This window comes from Callionymus lyra, chromosome 10 (assembly GCF_982586985.1).
Source record: "Callionymus lyra chromosome 10, fCalLyr1.hap1.1, whole genome shotgun sequence".
NCBI lineage: Eukaryota > Metazoa > Chordata > Actinopteri > Syngnathiformes > Callionymidae > Callionymus > Callionymus lyra.
In genome coordinates, this window is record NC_141827.1 from 3674231 (window position 1) to 3697402 (window position 23172).

At 38.0% G+C, this 23172-nt stretch overlaps 1 protein-coding gene across 2 annotated transcripts in view; it reads right to left on the reverse strand.

Annotated features, from left to right (window-relative positions):
• Positions 1-1609: 1609 nt before the first annotated feature.
• The window catches only part of ptprt (protein tyrosine phosphatase receptor type T), a 305407-nt gene continuing 283844 nt past the window's right edge, over positions 1610-23172 (reverse strand). For both annotated transcript variants that reach the window (XM_087799988.1, XM_087799990.1), the window contains 8 exons: positions 20225-20360; positions 18246-18395; positions 17237-17410; positions 17029-17160; positions 16825-16950; positions 10735-10898; positions 5927-6062; positions 1610-3582 (listed from right to left, as the gene is read on the reverse strand). In XM_087799988.1, the coding sequence (XP_087656114.1) occupies positions 3529-3582; positions 5927-6062; positions 10735-10898; positions 16825-16950; positions 17029-17160; positions 17237-17410; positions 18246-18395; positions 20225-20360 (1072 nt within the window). In that variant the 3' untranslated portion in view covers positions 1610-3528. The remainder of the gene's footprint in view (positions 3583-5926; positions 6063-10734; positions 10899-16824; positions 16951-17028; positions 17161-17236; positions 17411-18245; positions 18396-20224; positions 20361-23172) is intronic.

The following is a 23172-nucleotide window of genomic DNA, read 5'->3' on the forward strand; positions in this document are numbered from 1 at the left end:
CATCAGCGAGTCTCATTGATTAGCTGCAGAAATAACAGGATCTTGTTTTTATTTTCACGACCGTGAGTCGAGAGAGACTTGAACGAATCAGAGAAACATCAGCATCGAATCAAAGTCTTAACACGTCGTTTTATAGTTTATATCAACATTATTATTTATTCACATAAACAGATGTAGACAGAGATATATTTATATACATATATATACAATATATATACGTATATATATGTAACAGTACAGAGTGGAATCCAGTAGAATCTGGAATCCTACTTGTAAGGATTGGAATTCCATTCTGTACTAGTAGGATTCCAGATTCTACTGGCGAATTCCAATCTCTACTACTACAGATTGGAATCCTACTACTGAATTGGGATCTGAATATTGGAATTCCAATCTGTCTTCGTACAAATGGGGATTCTACCAGGACAATCTCCAATTCTAATAGGAGACATTCCGATTACATCAAAATGTTTTGGAAAATGGACTGAATCATGGAATTCCAATCTTTACTAGTAGGATTCCAGATCCTCCTAGTATTATTCTAGAAGGATTCTGGATCCCACTGGTTTCCAATCTGTTCTGTGACATATACATATATATCAATTCATCTTTAATATGAATTCAACCTTTTCCACGTTTGGATTTTTATGTAATTTAGCATTATATTACATTTATACTGATAAACCTGTTACTATCTCTTTATTCTACTTAAGTAGTGAAATAGAGGTTAAATAGAGGTTAAATCAAACGATGACATTTAAATATATACAGGACATCAATTCTTACCGTGAATTCTCTTTTTTTTTCATTTGGAATTTATTATATATTACAATGAATCCGTTACTATCTTTTGTCTTTTTCAATTAATTAAAAGTAGGCGAATAAAATACCTTTAAAATACATATTCTTAATTAATTTGTGTATGAATGAAGTTTATATCAAAGTTAGTTCAGACAAATGATCACGTGTGTGTCGTTAAAAATGACCAAGATTTAGGTCCTTTTATTAAATGTTAACCACATTTTAACCATTGTGTTTTCTCTGGGTCAAGGTGACCCGATGGCCCCAAAACAAAATAAACAAAACAAAAAATTTGGATTTCTGGATGTTATTTAAATTCCTACTGATTCATGTGTTTCTGTTCATTTTAATTCATTAAAATAGTCAAATTACAAATCTTTAAAATCTTAATAAATGATTAAGTGAATTCATTTGATATCAAGGATAGTTGAAACAGATGATGTTTATATCTTTTTATCGTAAAAAACAACAACAGAGAAATGAGATTTAGGTCCTTTTATTAAATGTTAACCACATTTTAACCATTGTGTTTTCTCTGGGTCACGGTGACCCGATGGCCCCAAAACAAATGTGTTTGTGGTATCCCTTGCATTGTCACTGGGAATTTACTCCCTCCCCATTTGGATTTTTGGATGTTATTTAAATTCCTACTGATTCATGTGTTTCTGTTCATTTTAATTCATTAAAATAGTCAAATTACAAATCTTTAAAATCTTAATAAATGATTAAGTGAATTCATTTGATATCAAGGATAGTTGAAACAGATGATGTTTATATATTTTTTATCGTAAAAAACAACAACAAAAAATTGAGATTTTGGTCCTTTTATTAAATGTTAACCACATTTCAAACAACTAAACAACCAATGATGGCGTCACCAGATCTAAGCAACACTTCTAGACAAATCATCATCTGAGGAAGAAGTTTACAAAGGAAATGCACAGATTCAATCCCAAATAATAATAATAAAAAAGAAAATACTAAGGCAAGAAAATAAATAAAAAAGAAAAGGTTGCTCAACATTTCTGGCCTTCAAAAAGTCTTGAATGAAACATTTCCACGATCTTGGTCTGAGTAGGTCCATGAACGACTGAAGAAGGCATCGGACGTTTGGTGGAAGACGCTCGACCCACTGATGAGTCGACGGCGTCGCACAAACTAAAACCTTCTGGCGTATAAAACCACTGTTTGTTCCCCTGAAATAGTCACAGTTTCATGATTTTGCCGACTTTTTTTTTTACTCATACAATTAATACACGACAGCGTTAGAATCCATGACAACATTTGTGTCCTTTTTCAAGCGTAATCGCCAAATTGAAGTGTGATCGTTACGAAAAACATAATTTTTGGTCGTCGCTGAACAAACTAAATGAAGTAGATTTCAAATATAATTGTCCCGGATCCTTACAAACCTCTGCGTTTGGGTCGTGATGCTGAAACGAAAGCTCTGACGTGAGAAGCTGTGACACGAACGACGATTCGCCGGCGAAACACAAAAGTAAGTCGTCGGTTGTTTTTGTTTTTTTTCGGACACACACAAAGAAACGTTATCGTAAAAGTCTGGTGCGTTTGTTTGTTTGATTGTGGTTCTTATCTTATGTACAGCCGGGCCGGACGCAGACTGGACCGCGAGTCGGACGAGGATCGACCCGAGGAAGAAAAAGTTCTCCTCGCTTGACATGAACTTTTTAACAGCCAGTTGCTGTTTTCACAGATTTATGTGGTCGTTCAATATAATGTCAACACCTTTTGTTTGAAAGAAACATCTCGGAAAAACTTTTTTATAGAATCAGAATTGATTTAATAACAAGCAAAATGTTCCTATAATTACTTTCCTTTTCTCTTCTTATATTCATGTGTTCACAACCCAGGAAAGACCCAGAAAATAATAAAAAGAAAGTATTTGTCTGTGCTTTTCTTGAGTATTTTGAAATTACGTTGCTGTTTTTAAGCGACTTACACGATAAATATCTACTAAAATCCAATTAATGAAACACTTTTTGGCTAAATGTGATGATTTCTTACCATTAAAAAAATCAAACCTATTTAAATAAAAAGGTAATAAAGTAGAAGAAAGTAGGAAGAACAACCGGATGATTCTCTTCTTGTTTTCGGTTTAATGGGCGTCTACGCTCTTTTCTTTTCATCAAATTCTGAACTTTTGGTGGTAGTGAGGGAGTTTGGAATCTAACCGAGATCAAAGAGGCGCTGCTAAACATTTAAGAAAGTTTAAAGATCATAAATAAGACGTTTAAAAAGTTGACATTTTGAGAAGTGAAGCTAACGATTAGCATAATGCTAACAGTTCGATCGGACGCTTCCTTCCACTCGTCCGACCGTTGGTTCCAGTTTGCATCCGACCATCCGAGGGAGAGAAACATTCAAGGCGTAGAATATATCTAAAAAGAAAAATACTGTACAATAATCACATCACAGCCCAGCAGAGGACATAGAGATTTTTTTTTGTCAAACATCTTATTGTTTTTTTGTTTTTTAACAATTTTTCTCTGTACAATATTCCTCGTCTCGCTGGAGTGAAACTTCCAGGAGAGATTTTTTCCCCATAAATCCTCTGTACACGGGTGTGTGTTCGGACAGGCACACGAATAGTTTCGCTCGGCGTCTGGGATCGAGACTCATGCACCGCGACACGCGTCACTCTCTCGCCGGCGGGTTCAGGTTCTGTCGGGGGCGTGGAGTCCGGGTCGGTAGACTGATCCAGTCCAGTTAGAACGAGCTCAGAGCCTCCAGGGCCACCTCGTAACAGAACTTGTACTGTTCCTGCAGAGAAGATCAGAACCTTCAGTCGTCTCTTTGTGTTTACAAATGTAAGAAAGTAAGTAAGTAAGTAAGTAAGTAAGTAAGTAATATTTATTTATATAGCGCTTTTCGAGACCAGGGTCACAAAGCGCTTTAACAATCAAAACAATACTCAAAAAAGTATATACTTTAAAGATCAAGATAATACTGAGAACAACACAGGAGTTCGAGAAATTCAAGGAAAAGCCTGAACAAATAGAAACGTCTTAAGATGTTTCTTAAAGGAGTCAGTAGATCCATCAAGAGCAAAGAGAGAGAAGATCGTTCCAAAGCTTAGGAGCAACAGCCTGAAAAGATTTCTCTCCTCTGGTCCTGAGCCATTAAGCCAAGTAAGTCATTTTTATTTATATAGAGCTTTTCCAGACCAGGGTCACAAAGCGCTTAAACAATCAAAGCAATATTCAATAAAGTATATACTTTAAAAGTCAAGATAATACTGAGAACACAATAGGAGTTCCAGAAAATCAAGGAAAAGCCTTGTGAACTTTTTTATCCTCTTTTCTTCCCTTTCTTTGTCATCTCTTTAACAGGTTTAATTAATTCCTTTAAAAAAGTATATAGATTCAAATATTCCATGACAATTTTTTAATCGTAAATAATAAATATAATAAATATTATCCAATTAAATTAACACAAATGCAGTGTTTTTTATCTTATTCTTAATCCATCCTTTCCATGTTATCCTCATAACAGTCCCAGTATATAATGTGACCCCCGAGGAAACTGAGTCGCCCACACTTGTCCTAGAGTTCACTGGACGTCTTGACCTGGGTTTTATAATATCCTTCAAATATCCGTGATTTTAAGTTTGTGTAGCGTGTTCTTTGTATCACAGACCATCGTTATTTGCGGTAAATACTCTTAAACTTTCTCAGCCATCAAATGATCTCTTACGATCTACTTCCTATCATTGTCAGCTTAGCCTCAAGGTCATGGGTTCAAACTGTCTTTTTCCGAGGTTATAATAGATGTGTTGTTGTGTTGCTTCTCTCCAGGTTTGTTGTACAACAAGAAGACTGAAGTATAGTTACATTTTAACAACACTCTCCACTCTTTTTCTTTCTGTTCTATTTTGAGTCATTTTTATATCGATATCTGCTGTTTCTCTCTCGGCGCTACAGAGATCATCTTGGACTCAAAATGGCCGCCTTGAAGTGATCCGTGTCAGGACCGGTGGTGGCCCGTAGAGGGCGCTTTGGTTGTTTTTTTTATTTCTTTAAAAGTTTGAAATGTATTTATTTATATTTACGTGTAAAATTCTTAACACTGATAAACTATATTTGTTCAGTTTTTGAAGAGCCCATTGTTGGCGACACGGTTCTGTAACTCTGGGTTACAGAGACCCTGATAGTTGTTATACGTAAAGGTCAAAGTTCAGCTGAAGTCACGACCTCTGTTAGCTCAGTTGGTAGAGCTAAGTTCAGACAATTTTCAAAAGACTGCAGTATTAGGCAGGAAAACGTTGTGAAAAAGAGCAGCACCTCAAACATGTTTCACCAGCCGTCACTGATCTGGACGAAGATGATTTTTACTTTTTGGAATATTCGTCCAAAAATACCAAAAAGGGAAACAAAACCTTTGCTCCTGAGTTACAGCATTTTTGTCCAATGTTTTGGTCCTTTTTTCTTGTTAGCTTCTGTAGCGTCACATGCAAGCATTTTCATTTAAAGCATTTTTCGCCGTTTTGTATCTTGGAATCATCCAGCAACACGTGATACTTCAGATAGTGTTTTATTTATTTTTAACTGCATTTTTTTTTGTTGCAAAAACTGGGTTGACCTTGACCCTGAGATAACACAAAGGTTAAGCATTATTTTTTAAGTTTATTGTAATCCTTCATGGTCAGACAGTTTATTCTAAAGAATGTACATCAGTTTTATTAAAGTAAGTAAGTAAGTAATTTTCATTTATATAGCGCTTTTCCAGACCAGGGTCACAAAGAACTTAAACAATCCAAACAATACTCAATAAAATATACTTTAAAGGTAAAGATAATACTGAGAACAACACAGGAGTTCCAGAAAATCAAGAAAGGAGAGATTTTGTCAAATATTTTAGCAGTTTTACTTTTATAGACCATCGTTTTGAGGTTTTTTTTTGCTGATAATTTTGTCGTAAACTGCCTTTGATAAATCAACATATTGTCCAACTTTGTTATAATCAAGTGTTTTTGGGAGGAACTGAGTTAGAATCTCGTAAAAAACACTTAAAAATACCCTTGAAAAATGTTGCAACAACTCCACGCAGGCAATACTTCTTCCGTACGACAACACAGCGAGAAACGACCGCTGGCGCAGGAACTCACCATGGTCTCCACCATGTTGGTCTTGTTGTTCCTCAGAGTCTTGACGGTGTGGAACACGTCCACGATGTTCTGCTGCTGGATCATCTCGTTGATGCTGCAGATCGCACAGAAGGTTCCGGAACGTCCGCCGCCGGTTCTGCAACAGATCGGATTATTAATGACTTAAATCTTGAAGGTTTGTTTTCCTTCTTCCCTCCACAGCAGGAAGTTCAGGCTTCGCTTTCATCACGAGAGGAGTTTTCAGAAAATAGATTTTCTGCTCATTTTTAAACCCGAACACAGCAGAATATTGACAACTTCGACATGAGCTGAAATAAACATGTTTGTTGATGAATTATGAAGATAAAACAGAAATGTTTTGATAAAAGTAGGATTTGGATTTTTATTCCAAGCCAGTCAACCTCTTTTTAGTTAGTAAACTTGATAAAAACTGTCTTTCTAGTTAGTAATATTTATAAAAACTCTCTTTTTAGGTAGTAAACTTGATAAAAACTGTCTTTCTAGTTAGTAAACTTGATAAAAACTGTCTTTCTAGTAAGTCAAATTGATAAAAACTCTCTTTTTAGTTAGTAAAATTGATAAAAACTCTCTTTTTAGTTAGTAAACTTGATAAAAACTCTCTTTTTAGTTAGTAAACTTGATAAAAACTGTCTTTCTAGTAAGTCAAATTGATAAAAACTCTCTTTTTAGTTAGTAAACTTGATAAAAACTGTCTTTCTAGTAAGTCAAATAGATAAAAACTCTCTTTTTAGTTAGTAAACTTGATAAAAACTGTCTTTCTAGTAAGTAAAATTGATAAAAACTCTCTTTTTAGTTAGTAAACTTGATAAAAAACTCTCTTTTTAGTTAATGATAAATGATAAATAGACATTTTTATCTAATTTGTCAGGATCCTAAGGCGTAAATATTGTACACAGGTTGTTTTATTGCATCATTTACATAAAAACTAAAAAACGCTGACTAAGAGAACCTTTTTAAAGCAGTTGTAATAACAATCAAAGGCGTAAAATGAGTACTTAAAGTCTTATGTTGACGTCAGCGAACACTTAAAAATATAGAAAGTCATTTCTTTTATGAGCCCTTCTCAAAAGTGTCATGTGTGCAGAAATGGAAATAGTTGCTCTGCTAATGGACCCAAGATGTTCCCAGGAATCTGAACCTGAAAGCGTTCGCTGGCAATAATCATTTACAGTAATGGGCTGAAGTGCGGCGCGACATATGTGACGCTCTGCTGGCACATCAACAGTCCAGCGCCACCACCTGCCACTGGGAAGCAGGATTCCGAGTGACGGGAGCGACGGAGCTGCCAAGTCGGTGACGGAGATGCCAGGAACTCCATTGTCACGTTTCCTGGATCCAAGTCGGTGAGATTTGAGATCAGTTTGAAAATGTCAGCCTTGAAGCGACTTGACGGTTCGTTTCTTCACGTATTTTTTATGGATAAAATGTTGAATTCTGGGAACATTTGTCAAATAAAAAACAACTTTATACAGTAGGGAGGTTTTTGCTTGATAATCATATTTCATGTGTTAACATCATGTTTTTAAGGTTCCTGGTTATATATGTAGTTTATTAAAATATGTTTAAATAAAATCAATCTACATTTCTTTAATTACAATTATCAATTATTCACTGCGTTTTGTTCATTTTTGTGTTGCAAGTAAACTTCCGGCCTCTAGAGGGCAACGAAAGGAACAGTGAAATTCCAAAGGTCCCAGCAATGACTGAGAACAAGAGGATACAGTGAGTCCAGCAGCTTTAAATGTTTGGACATATTTTGGTTTGAAAACAAATGAAAGCAGTTACGACATCGTCAAGAGTCATGTGGTCTGTAAATAGTACAACACCAGAGTCAAGTACTGGACAATACTACACATACAGTATATACTTGTTACTACACTATCACAACACCAGAGTCAAGTACTGGACAATACTACACCTATATACTTGTTACTACACTATCACAACACCAGAGTCAAGTACTGGGCAATACTGCACATATATACTTGTTACTACACTATCACAACACCAGAGTCAAGTACTGGACAATAATACACATATATACTTGTTACTACACTATCACAACACCAGAGTCAAGTACTGGACAATACTACACATACAGTATATACTTGTTACTACACTATCACAACACCAGAGTCAAGTACTGGACAATACTACACCTATATACTTGTTACTACACTATCACAACACCAGAGTCAAGTACTGGGCAATACTGCACATATATACTTGTTACTACACTATCACAACACCAGAGTCAAGTACTCGACAATAATACACATATATACTTGTTACTACACTATCACAACACCAGAGTCAAGTACTGGACAATACTACACATATATCCTTGTTACTACACTATCACAACACCAGAGTCAAGTACTGGACAATACTACACATATATCCTTGTTACTACACTATCACAACACCAGAGTTAAGTACTAGACAATACTACACATATATACTTGTTACTACACTATCACAACACCAGAATCAAGTACTGGGCAATACTGCACATATATACTTGTTACTACACTATCACAACACCAGAGTCAAGTACTCGACAATAATACACATATATACTTGTTACTACACTATCACAACAACAGAGTCAAGTACTGGACAATAATACACATATATACTTGTTACTACACTATCACAACACCAGAGTCAAGTACTCGACAATAATACACATTTATACTTGTTACTACACTATCACAACACCAGAGTCAAGTAATCGACAATAATACACATATATACTTGTTACTACACTATCACAACACCAGAATCAAGTACTGAACAATACTACACATATATACTTGTTACTACACTATCACAACACCAGAGTCAAGTAATGGACAATACTACACATATATACTTGTTACTACACTATCACAACACCAGAATCAAGTACTGGGCAATACTGCACATATATACTTGTTACTACACTATCACAACACCATAGTCAAGTACTCGACAATAATACACATATATACTTGTTACTACACTATCACAACACCAGAATCAAGTACTGGGCAATACTACACATATATACTTGTTACTACACTATCACAACAACAGAGTCAAGTACTGGACAATAATACACATATATACTTGTTACTACACTATCACAACACCAGAGTCAAGTACTGGGCAATACTGCACATATATACTTGTTACTACACTATCACAACACCAGAGTCAAGTACTCGACAATACTACACATATATACTTGTTACTACACTATCACAACACCAGAATCAAGTACTGGGCAATACTGCACATATATACTTGTTACTACACTATCACAACACCAGAGTCGAGTACTCGACAATACTACACATATATACTTGTTACTACACTATCACAACACCAGAATCAAGTACTGGGCAATAATACACATATATACTTGTTACTACACTATCACAACACCAGAATCAAGTACTGGGCAATACTACACATATATACTTGTTACTACACTATCACAACACCAGAGTCAAGTACTGGACAATACTACACATATATACTTGTTACTACACTATCACAACACCAGAGTCAAGTACTGGACAATACTACACATATATACTTGTTACTACACTATCACAACACCAGAGTCAAGTACTGGACAATACTACACATATATACTTGTTACTACACTATCACAACACCAGAGTCAAGTAATGGACAATACTACACATATATACTTGTTACTACACTATCACAACACCAGAGTCAAGTACTGGACAATACTACACATATATACTTGTTACTACACTATCACAACACCAGAGTCAAGTAATGGACAATACTACACATATATACTTGTTACTACACTATCACAACACCAGAGTCAAGTACTGGACAATACTACACATATATACTTGTTACTACACTATCACAACACCAGAGTCAAGTACTGGACAATACTACACATATATACTTGTTACTACACTATCACAACACCAGAGTCAAGTACTGGACAATACTACACATATATACTTGTTACTACACTATCACAACACCAGAATCAAGTACTGGACAATACTACACATATATACTTGTTACTACTGTATTACTATATATCACTATGTATTGTATCCTTTTATCGTGATACTTATCAACACACTCTTGACAATACACACTCCTAGTGTGGGTTAAGGTTTGCTAATGTGTAGAATAACCATCTGGATAAATAATGACGTGAAAATCCATTTTGAATGAATCATGAATATAACAAGTATCACGTGTAACTAAAATATATAATGTTAAATAATCATACCAATAAAAATGTATCAAAGATATTTTAACAGACGTTCATAATAAGAGCAAAAACTGACTTTTATTTTTTTTTAAAAGGTAGTAAATAAAAAAGTACATTTTTCTCAAAACTAATATGATCATCATTTCTTTAATTTAACCTTTTTTTTCTATCAAAACAGTTTCTTTTTCAAAGTCTGAGTTGACCTTTGAACCCCACCGCACCTGTGATCCGCCGATAAACTCCCGACGCGAGCTGACATTACACGGATGTTGTTGTTGTCGCGCCGGACTCACTATATCTCCGCCCGGTTTAGAAGATAAAGTGTGGAGTCTCCACTTTAATTCAGGTGTTGAACTGAGATAAATGTCAAGTGTGTGCATGTGACGGATGGCGGCGGGAAAACAAAGCGTGAAGGAACATGCTGTGAGGACGGATGAGTCTGGCGTGTTGCATTCATCACGCTAAGGACGCGTGTCTGAAAAAAAAAGCTTCATCATCGCCGGCTTCTTCATAAACGCTCTGGACTCACAGGCAGTGCACGACCGTCCGGCCGTCGCCGCCGTCGTACTGCTCCTGCCACTTGGCGAGCCTCCTGACCAGCTGGAGGAGCGAGCGCTTGGACAGAGGCGTGTCCCTGTAGGCCGGCCAGCCGATGAACTGGAAGTGCTGCACCAGGCGATACCCGTCCTGAGGCTGAGGAGAGAAGAAAGTATGGATTAGCATCGTCACCGTCAGGCTCTTTAACTCCTTTGAGGGAACTTCTGCAGAAAGATATGGATCCGTTTGTGTTCTTTAGAGACGGTTCGAACGACTTGTGGTCAAAACTAGGTGCACTTTCTAAGCAGGTAGTTGAACTAAGTGGTTTGTAACGTATAGATTTTTGTCGGATTCCGGAGCCGGACTTCTTCTTTTGAAATGATTGCCGGCACTTAATCGGTGTCGTAACTGCTTTCATTAGTTTTTTAAAACAAAATATGTCCAAACATCAGCTTTAAAAGCTGTTGGACTCAGTGTATCCTCTCATCCTCAGTCGTAACTGCTTTCATTAGTTTTCAAACCAAAATATGTCCAAACATCAGCTTTAAAAGCTGTTGGACTCACTGTATCCTCTCGTCCTCAGTCGTAACTGCTTTCATTAGTTTTTTAAACCAAAATATGTCCAAACATCAGCTTTAAAAGCTGTTGGACTCAGTGTATCCTCTCGTCCTCAGTCGTAACTGCTTTCATTAGTTTTCAAACCAAAATATGTCCAAACATCAGCTTTAAAAGCTGTTGGACTCACTGTATCCTCTCGTCCTCAGTCGTAACTGCTTTCATTAGTTTTTTAAACCAAAATATGTCCAAACATCAGCTTTAAAAGCTGTTGGACTCAGTGTATCCTCTCGTCCTCAGTCGTAACTGCTTTCATTAGTTTTCAAACCAAAATATGTCCAAACATCAGCTTTAAAAGCTGTTGGACTCAGTGTATCCTCTCGTCCTCAGTCGTAACTGCTTTCATTAGTTTTCAAACCAAAATATGTCCAAACATCAGCTTTAAAAGCTGTTGGACTCAGTGTATCCTCTCGTCCTCAGTCGTAACTGCTTTCATTAGTTTTTTAAACCAAAATATGTCCAAACATCAGCTTTAAAAGCTGTTGGACTCAGTGTATCCTCTCGTCCTCAGTCGTAACTGCTTTCATTAGTTTTTTAAACCAAAATATGTCCAAACATCAGCTTTAAAAGCTGTTGGACTCAGTGTATCCTCTCGTCCTCAGTCGTAACTGCTTTCATTAGTTTTTTAAACCAAAATATGTCCAAACATCAGCTTTAAAAGCTGTTGGACTCAGTGTATCCTCTCGTCCTCAGTCGTAACTGCTTTCATTAGTTTTCAAACCAAAATATGTCCAAACATCAGCTTTAAAAGCTGTTGGACTCAGTGTATCCTCTCGTCCTCAGTCGTAACTGCTTTCATTAGTTTTTTAAACCAAAATATGTCCAAACATCAGCTTTAAAAGCTGCTGGACTCACTGTATCCTCTCGTCCTCAGTCATTGCTTTGGAATTTCAATGTTCCCTTCGTTGCATCTAGTGGCCGGAAGTTTACTCGCAACACAAAAATGAACCAAACGAAGTGAATAATTGTTAATTGTATTCAAAGAAATGTCGAGACATAGTGTCTTGAAGAATGAATTAAAGGTTGAAAAATATACGGTATAAAAAAAGTATTTATTACATCATTGGTACAATAGTATTGCGTATTCTTTGGACTATAAGGAGCACTTACAATCTTTACATTGTCCTAAAGTTGACAGCGCCATATGTATTATTTAATTTAAAATCTTAAAAAAAACTGTAGTACAACTTAGGTGTCAGATACGAGGTAGTAATAATCCACAAGGCTAAGTATTCCGGATCCTTGGCAGAGTAAAACTGCGAAGCTGCAACGCCCTTAGTGTGCCTAAGATACAGATATTGGCGTCTTCTGTTCCAAAAAATCACGCTGCATGATTCCACAGTAATACACTTCATCTGAGAGAAGTTTTGTAAGTATTACTTTGGGTCCAACTTACTTTTCCAGGTGAGCGAGACAGACTCTACCAGTGAAAAAGGTAAAAAAGAGAAAATAACACAAAAGCTGAAACGTGGCGTCGATATGATCTGGTTAGTGTCATTTTTGTCAGAAATGATTGTAGAGTATCTTTACCATGTTTCGTTTAACTCTTGGAAAAGTCGACCAAAGAACTTTTATTTGAATTCAACTTTGGTTGGGTACGAAGACGTACCGTAAGACTTTGTAGTAGAAATCCATGAAGTATTTAGGATCTTTAGCAGAGTAATACTATGAAGTTGCAAAACACTTAATGGCCTCATAACTCGGTGCCATGTAGTCAGAAGAATACAGTGTATGATTCCACGGTAATACATTTAACCCAAGTACTGTTTAGCCAGGATTATTTCAGGAGTAAATGAGAACAAAACTGAAATGAGGCATAAAAATCTTCGGTCTGGTTACTACCAGTGTTGTCAGAAGTTATTGTACGAAGTATCTTTGCCATCTTTAGTGCTAAACGAGAAGCAGGTAGTTAAACTAAGTGATGTGTATCATATCGTTTTTGTCTCATGTCGGTGCCAAACTGCCTCTTGTGAAACTACCGGAATGTTTTTTTTGCGAAAAAACAAAGTTTAAAAATGATTTTTACCGTATTTTACGGACAATAGGGCACACTTTAAATCCTACAGGCAGAAACTGATTCTATGTGGCTACAGAGCTACGATGTAAGCAACACAGCGAGTAATAAAAAAAGGGAAATTAAACCAAAAATGTCTCAGAAAAGAGGCATCAATATTTTGCTTTTCGTATGGTTACTACCTTTTTTTTTTGGCCGAACTGTTTTTTACATAATCAAGTATCTTAACCATCCATTGTTGAACTCTTAGAATAAAACATCTTGTTTTCATTTTGGTCTTTTACGAGCTGTTTATTAGGTTCTTGAAGTTTTCTTGCTCACAAATGAATAAAACTTGAATGAACACTCAATTACTAAGACTCCTGATGTGTCTCCTATCATTTAAACCAAAGGTTTGGCACCTGCAACACAACAAAGATGGCGTCTTCCACAACAAGACTTCCCTCTGTTACGGAGCTGGGAAACGGAAACAGACGCTGGTGTGGTGTAATAGAAATACTGTCGCTGATGAACTCGTGTGTTTTCCTTTATTCGCGGAGCTGTCGTTCTCTGTGACGCTCGTCTAATCTGTTTCTCGGGAGAAAAAAGAAAAAAGTGCTCATTCAGTGATAATTAAATGTCTCTGAATCGGCTTATTGGGATTTTTCATGTCGGAAAAATCCAATTAGTTAAATGAAATGTGCCTTAAATGAAACAGGAAAAGACAACATTTGAGGGTGTAATTTGAATTTCTTGGCGAGCATTAAGACGTGTCCCGAGGGGATCTTTAAGAATCCACCACACATCATATCTCGTCATCCTCCAATCAATTCCAGCTTCAAACTTTCCCTTCCTTCTTCTTCACAACTCTCTCTCTCTCTCTCTCTCTCTCTCTCTATCCCTGCAGGACTTTTTAATCTTCCTCCTTCTCGTCGGTTTCACTCCCTCTCTCCGCCGAGTGGTTGGAGGTAAAGACTGGGCTGCTCTCGCCTTGTGAGACTTTCTGTTGTGGCCGTGATATGATCCATTTCACGCTCGGCTGGTGATTTGTGAGCGCGAGCGGCAGAATGTCGAGCGCAGGGTGGCGCCGAGTTCACTAAGCACTATTGGAGCATGCAGATGACGAGCGGCGCCGCCGTCGTCGATGACGGCGAGGGAAATGAGCCGTAACACCTGACCGCCTGCACACTTTTGTGTAGGTCGCCGACAGCTTCCCCGCCGCGGGTGTCGCACGCTGACGCCGGAGATAAGTGACGGCCTTCGCTCCTGATATGAATAACTAACTCTGCCGCGCTGCGAGGATGGGGTTGGTGCCGGTGGACGGATCACTATTGTTTTAAATGACAGATGTCAGCCTGACGGAGCTGCTAGTTACCACTGCCAAGGTTTATCTGTGGTTAACTAAATAATAGTTATAAACCTATTAAAATGTAATTATAGATAATGTCACAATGGGAGAATGAATTTTGAAGATTTAAAACATTCATTACTTATCTGATCATGGGTCCAAAACTAGTAAAGAAAAACTGTAATAAATCAACATTATTACTAAATAAATCCTGTGTTGTTCTCGGTGTTATCTTGATCTTTTAAGTATATATTTTATTGAGTTTTGTTTTGATTGCTTAAGCGCTTTGTGACCCTGGTCTGGAAAAGCGCTCTATAAATATAATTTACTTACTTTTACGTGACTCTGGTGAGTTCGCTCATCGGAGATTATTGCTTTAGTTTGACAACTCACGTACATTTTCAAGCTTCTACTGAGCTTGGGTGTGTGTTCTCACATTTACTTAACCGCATGTATTACCACGTTAACAACTGCTATTGTTCACATCATTGCTTGGTTTGAGTTTTGGAAAGAACGTGGGTGAAGAACACACATTTTGGTTTGCTTCCTTGAAGACCAGCTGTCGTTTATTCTGGTCTGTGGTTTCTGGTTTGTTCTCATCTTTCAGATAATCAATGACTGACGAAGGAATATAAAGATGCGACCGAAACAGTTTTTTGCTTCAGAGAGAAATCGGACTCTATGAGAATGTTCTGTATTCAGTCTCTCCTTGTACAAGTAAATTGATTGTGACTTTGAACCCATTCTGAGTCCTTATATCTTAAAGCTTTACACCGGTTTCCTAACCTGACACTAAGGTTTCTTAACTACTAAATCTGATTGGATGCTGTGTTTTTTTTCAAATCCTTGGGTGAGGTTCAGTCAAACTTTAGATTTTTGTAATCTGTTGTAGTTTTAGATAAGATTGACTGTATTATTCCCTCTGGATATATTTTTTCGGGAAATTCCTGGTTTCCAGTACACAGCAGTATTTTCATAAAAGCAAGTGCAAATAAAAAGAACAAAGTGCAAATATAAAGAGCATAGATCAAGGGAAATGACACAAAGAGCTAAAAGAATATAAACATAGAATAGAATCATCTTTTCAGTCCTGCCCCCTAAATAAGAATTATACAATCTATAGGCCCGAGGAATGAATGAGTCCCAGAGTCTATTAGTGTTGCATCATGGGAGGAGCATTCATGCTGCATCTGTTCATTGATGACAGTGTTCAGAGGACGATGTCATCATCCATGATTCACAGTAGTTTAGGTTAGGTTAGGTTAGGTAGAAGTTATTTATCCCTTAGGAGGTCTCCTTTAAGAAATTGTTTATATATATACATTATATATATATATATATATATATATATATATATATATATATAAACTTCTACAAACTATATATATATAGTTTACAGTAGTTTAAGATTGACAGCAAGTTGTGATGGTTTCTAAACATCAACAGATTTTATCTTGGTTTGATCTCTGTTGAAGATGATTCATAGAAAAGCTTTTGACTTTCATTAAATAAAAAAAAGGACAATTAGCCATCCACTATTTTCAATCATTACACTGCTCTTGTTCCTGCTCTTCGTCAGACGGGTTGAATGTCACAACACATTTGAGCTTTTTCTACCTCGTAGTATTAATTCAACATGTCTTCACAGTTTCAATGAATGGCATCTATTTTTAATTTCTCTTGAACTTTTGTTTGAGGACAGACACAGAGTGAAGGGATGATGTATCAATGTTAACCTTTTTTATCCTTTTAAGATGTTAATTCAAGTTTTTCTTCTTCTTTTTAATTGCAATTTGTTCATGTTTTTCCTTCATTAAACTTCTGTACCTAATTATTCTGCCGTTTACTGAAAATCTAATTTTCTGCAGGAGAGAGTGATTAATAAAGTCGATCAAATCGAATCTAATTCTTTTTAAACACCTGCATGTTATATCTGTTTGTCATCTGCAAAGAAGAGAACAAAACTCCTCAAGCGTGTCTTTTTTGTGCGTAAAAAGATTAGTGATTTTTATATATAAAACAATCAGTTTTATGTAGTAGTTCCCAGTGTAAAAACTCAGTATTAAAGTGATGGATAGAATACAAATGTTAAATATCGAAAGAAGGTATGGACGCCGGTGACTGACCCGAGCCATGTTGCAGATCCTGAAGATCCGGTTGATGATGTCCTCGTCGATGTCCGCTGAGATAAACTCCACTTGGATGGGTCCATAACAACAAGAGCTCTTCTCAGGCCAGTACTGCATACACAACTGAGCGACACAAAGACACACAAAGTCAGGATGAAGATGCAAAAACTTCAGTGAGGATAAATAAAGGTTCAGTCGTACCTGCGCCGCGTCCATCTCGTTGAGCATCACGATGGACGAGCAGTTGTAGTCGAACACGAGCCTCCAGAAGTCGCCCATCGTGTTGGGCAAAGGATGCTGGGTAACGATGAAGGCCGCCGGCTGTTTGTGACTCTGCGGTGGTTAAAGTTACAAAAGTGAGTTTCCTGCTAGTGGAGTAGTTTCATCCCGTTCTCTGAAGAACACTCACGTCCATCAACGCTGCGTTGATGTAATTCGAGCTCTCGCCGTCCACGGATATGAGGAACGGCAAACATCTGTCCGCCGACAGCACGTCCATGCTGCGGTTCTTGTCGTGGTTTCTGGGCAGCAACCCGACACTGCAGTCCTCTGGACGCACTCTAGGGGTCACTATGTTTAGAGTCTGGCGGAAAGAAGACACACAGTCAGGCAGGGGGTAGTTTGTTTTCATGTCTAAACAAGAAGGATGTGTCTCGCCTGCAGTTGATTCAAAACTCTGCAGCCAGAATTCTGAGCCGCTCTAGTAGAAGAACTCACATTTCTCCTTCAAACTCTTCACTGGCTTCCAGTTTCTTTCAGGATCATTTTAAAATTCTGGTTCTTACTTTCAGATCTATTCATGGTCAGACCTTCCATCAGTGATCTGATCCAGACTTACACCCCAGCTCGGGCTCTGAGGTCTGTGGATCAGAATCTACTGATGGTTCCTGAACTTCTGGACCAGAGGAGAGAAATCCTTCCAGACTGTTGCTCCTAAGCTTTGGAACGATCTTCTCTCTCTTTGCACTTGATGGATCTACTTTTTTTTTTACAACTTTAAGAAACACCTTAAGACGTTTTTATTTGTTCAGGCTTTTCCTTGATTTTCTGGAACTCCTGTTGTGTTATCAGTTTTATCTTGATCTTTAAAATATATACTTTATTGAATATTGTTTTGATTGTTTAAGCGCTTTGTGACCCTGGTCTGGAAAAGCGCTATATAATTAAAAATTACTTACTTACTAAAAGTTACAAAGAAAAAAAAGGAATATTTATATGTTTTACTGCGAAAATTAAACTTGTTTTATAAGAACGTATTTAAATGTATGTGTTGATATAAATCCTAGACTCTTCTACCATCTACAGACTCTTTTGATTTCCTGAAAACTGAGAACAAACATTTTTTCCTCTGAATATTCAAGCAGGAAAATGAATGACTAGAAAGTCAGAAGGAGAAAAAAAAAGGCTCAAGCGTTCACCTGGAACTCGTCCTTGATCTGGCTGGAGTTGGTCTGCGGGTCGAGCCGACTGATGTTGTAGTAAACGGCTCTGAACTCGCACACTGGGATGGCGGTGTTGCCGCACAAGCACGCCTCCAGGATGGCGTCGTGGACGAACACGTACTGCTCCTGCAACCATGAAACGCCGAGGTCATCACAAGCCTTCGCAGATACGGAAAACTGAGGCTTCATTATTTCAGTGCACGCGTGTTCTTTATGGATCGTGTCGTCCGAGGTCGAAAGGTCGAACCGGGGACATGCCATTAGTCTAAACGTTGAAAGTATTTCACGGGGTTTGATGTTAACAAATTTGAAACCGAAAAGTGCCTCGGACAGAATTCGAAACGATCCTGATACGAGGACTGTTCCTGTTGCATCTTTATACTCTAAGTGGTTTCGTGTCGACCGACCTTAATAGAGATCCAGAGGTTCTGACCTGTCTGAGCAATGTTTGGACGAGCAAAGAGTTTTGTTTTCAGGCTTTAAAAAGTTTCTTTGTGCAGTTCACTGCGAGATAATGTGAAAAATAGAACAACCTTGGCACGTCTAACTCCTACACCAGGAAGATGACGAGCCAGACTGTTTTTTTAAGTCTAAGTGGTGTTAAGATATATAGAAATGTCTGAGCTCTTGTCCGTTAATATCACCTTTAATTTCTATTTTCTAGCAGCATTAGAGCGAAGAGTAAATCACACTTGATGTCATGATGTCAGAGTAAAAGCACAAGACCTTGATTTCCTAGAAATGTTTCTGAAGCAAGAAAACATTGTATTTTATTCATGACTGGTTTCGATCCAAGTATAACTTTCAAAAAACAAATGTTTAATTTATTTTACTTTTTTGAGATTTCTTATCCGTCAAAATAATGAGAAACACTGAAAAAAATGTATTCAAAAGTGTCGTAACGGATTGACGGAGGGAGGATGAATGGATGGATGGATGGATGGATGGATGGATGGATGAATGGATGGATGGATGGATGGATGGATGGATGGATGGATGGATGGATGGATGGATGGATGGATGGATGGATGGATGGATGGATGGATGGATGGATGGATGGATGGATGGATGGATGGACTGATGGATGATGGGTGGAAGGAAAGTAGGAAGGAAGGATGGAGGAAAGGAAGGAAGGAAGGAAGAAAGGAAGGAAGGATGGAAGGAAGGAAGGAAGGAAGGAAGGAAGGAAGGAAGGAAGGAAGGAAGGAAGGAAGGAAGGAAGGAAGGAAGGAAGGAAGGAAGGAAGGAAGGAAGGAAGGAAGAATTGGATGGATGGATGGATGGATGGATGGATGGATGGATGGATGGATGGATGGATGGATGGATGGATGGATGGATGGATGGATGGATGGATGGATGATGGATGGATGGACTGATGGATGGATGGATGGATGGATGGACTAATGGAGGGATGATGACTGATGGATGATGGGTGGAAGGAAAGTAGGAAGGAAGGATGGAGGAAAGGAAGGAAGGAAGGAAGAAAGGAAGGAAGGATGGAAGGAAGGAAGGAAGGAAGGAAGGAAGGAAGGAAGGAAGGAAGGAAGGAAGGAAGGAAGGAAGGAAGGAAGGAAGGAAGGAAGGAAGGAAGGAAGGAAGGAAGGAAGGAAGGAAGGAAGGAAGGATGAAGGAAGGATGGAAGGATGGATGGATGGATGGATGGATGGATGGATGGATGGATGGATGGATGGATGGATGGATGGATGGATGGATGGATGGATGGATGGGAAAAGGAAATAACACAAATAAAAGAATACAAAGACTTATATTATATTTGATTTATATTTAAGGTTTTTTCATATTAAAGGTTTTATACTTTTTTATTTAAATGTAACCAAAATCAAGTTTGTCCTCCAAACTATGTTAAAGAAAACCTAGCTATGCTCGACCTTCCTTGTAAAAAGTAAAGATTGAGTAAATAAGGGCAACATGGTTCAATCCTTCTCTCCACGAACCTCCGTCTGGACCATGTTGACTCGCTGTGACCTCAGCTCTCGGATGCAGTTGAAGATGTCGACGACGCCCTCGTTCTCCGCCATGTCCAGCATGATGTCCACGGCGATGAAGCAGCCCGTCCTGCCAGCACCGGCGCTGCCCGGAGACAAGGATGTGAACCCATTAGACACTCATGAGGGCAAACCACGGGACACGCTGGAAAGCAAAGGAGGTTAAAAACGCTACGAATCCTCAACAAATAGAACCATTTTTTTTTGGGTCTCGCTCGCACAACACGAGTGTGATTGTTGTCGACTCTCTTATCAAATCCACTTCCCAGAATCCTCTCTGTATCCTCTCCGGACTCGTGTCCACCCACGGCTACATAACCCAGAGCGATCGCTTCTTTTTCATTTGACACTGGCTGGAAATAACGGAAAAAAACATAAATCATCTCAAAGTCATCGTCTCTGATTCTATTTGTCTTTATTTATTGAATCTGAAGTCACGTGTAAATATTCATGAGATGTTGCGTCACCGCTGGAGAAGTGAGTTCAAATCCTGCCTCGCGATGTGAGGAACTGCAAGAACAGATGCTTCGTAATAAAGAAACAAATGAATAAAACATTTTTCTTTCAGCCTCACAGAGATAAATAATGGTTTTTCAAAGACTCTTTTTTTATTAGAATCTCTAAAAGTTGACGGATCAGTCATGAATTTTTCTGCCAACATTTGCACTTGTGTTTGTAGAGTTGGATGAAGTCTGGCTCGTGTTTCCTGCATTCATTCCTTCAAACATACGACCCTCAGCTGTGACCCAGAGCCTCACACGACCTTTGGTGGCACTGATGCGACCTTCAGGAGCCGCTTTCTATTCTTTCTATTCTACTTTAGAAGATTTAACATGTTTTATCTTTTTCATCTTGTCAAAGAGACTTTTGATAAAAATATATTATAGCCTTGTTTTATTTCATGGACCCTGAGGACGAAAAAAACGAATGTGTTTGTGGTATCCCTTGTGTTGTCTCTGGGTCAAAGGTCAATGACCTCCCTGGCTTCCAAAAATACATGTGCAGTAGTGGTTTGATTTTCGGCCTCTGGGTCACCTTGACCCTGAGATAACACAAGGATTAAAGAATTAATCAAGGTCAACAAAATTTAGATTATTTGATTTTATTTTTTTTAAATGAAGTATAATTGAAGTTGACTGAGACGACTCGAGGATTCCAGGAACACACAATGGTCTTTAGAAAACCTTTAAGCAGAAACATTCCTTTTACTTAAATGTCACCAAAGTAGCAAGTTTTTTTCTCCAAGCCATGTGAAAGAAAACCTAGCTTTGCTTGACCTTCCTTGTAAAATGTAAAGATTAAGTTAATAAAGATGATTTTTCTCTGTTATTTTATATATTTCTTTGTCCCTTAAATTCTTCTTTTTTCTTATGTTATTTTTTTTTTCACTGAAAATATGATAAGAAATGTTGGATATCAAGATAAAATAATTTATATCAAGAGTTAAAGATGGAAAATAATAATATTAAATCAAGGATCAAAATGAGAACCGAAATTAATTAAAAAATGTAACCTTTTGAACAACAACTAACAGTTTTAGCAGAATAATTGAGAGAAACATCAGTATAATTTAAATTAATTTTCTATTTAAGAAATTTATTTAAATCATAAAATCATTCTGTGAACTTTGCCCTCCTAAAGGAGTTAAAACGTTGAATTTTGGACAAAAAACACTTGCTCGCCACCGTTAAACGTCGCACACGGGTCGAGCCGAGGAGACGCTAATGGTCCACGTCAAGCGCTAAAGCGACGCGTCCACAACCGTCCTGCTGGAAGAACTCGGGACGTCGGCGAACAGATGGAAGGACTGAATAAGCAGCCGAGCGGCAGACGGGCCAGGGAGAGGAAGAGGGTGATCGGGAGTGATGGAAGGTGCCGGTCACGGGGGAGAGATCAAGGCGGGAAAAAAGAGGCGAGGGGCGGAGGAGGGAGAAGGATGAGGGAAGGAGTGATGGCGAGAGGGAGGAGAGAAGGCCATCGCTCACTCGCCAATCCTCCCGACGCCGGCGCAGGAAGAGGAGGAGATGAAACGGTGAGGGAGTGAGGAGCAGAGGAGGGAAGATAGAAGGGAGCAGCTCAGCAGATTACCTGTCAACCTGTGTGATTAATGTTGAGTCCGGGTGTGTGTGTGTGTGTGCGTGTGTGTGTGTGTGTGTGTGTGTGTGTGTGAAGGTGTGTGTGTGGCCGCATGACACCGGCAAATAACGTCAGGTTGCCGTGGGAAATTGGAAGCGACTGCCATTTTCCTGCCCTCTTGTCCTGATGCTCACCTGCTCACAGGCCTCGTCGTTCACTTCACCGTTTCTCCGTCGCCTCTTCGCTTCCCTCACACCATCCATCACTACTGTGGCCTTTAGTTTATTTTAATACGTCACAATAAAACTGACGTTATTCTTCACGTCTCCAGATAACGTATTTATTAGTCGTCATATTCTTCAATTAAGTTGTTTTGTTTATTGTGCTCGTTGCTATGGCAACCTCTGTAGACGTTGGTGTGTTCATGATGAGGAACAGATATTATAAGAGTTATGAGTATAAGTTTAACATCACAGGAATTTCATGGAGGTTTTCGGTAAAAAACAAACTAAGATAGATAAGATAGAATGAGGCTTAAAAAAATGAAGAAAATAAAAAAAACTCAATGGAATAATCGGAATATTATAAATAAAAAGACCAGTCTAGTCTTTAAAGTATATATTTTATTGAATATTGTTTTGATTGTTTAAGCGCTTTGTGACCCTGGTCTGGAAAAGCACTCTATAAATATGAATCACTTACTTATAGATGGATAAACAAACAAATAAACAACAAATTAATATAAATGGTTCATTTGTTTGTTTGTGTTTGTCTTATGTTGTCTTAACCTTTTAGAGTTTTTAAATGATTAGTTATTTTTA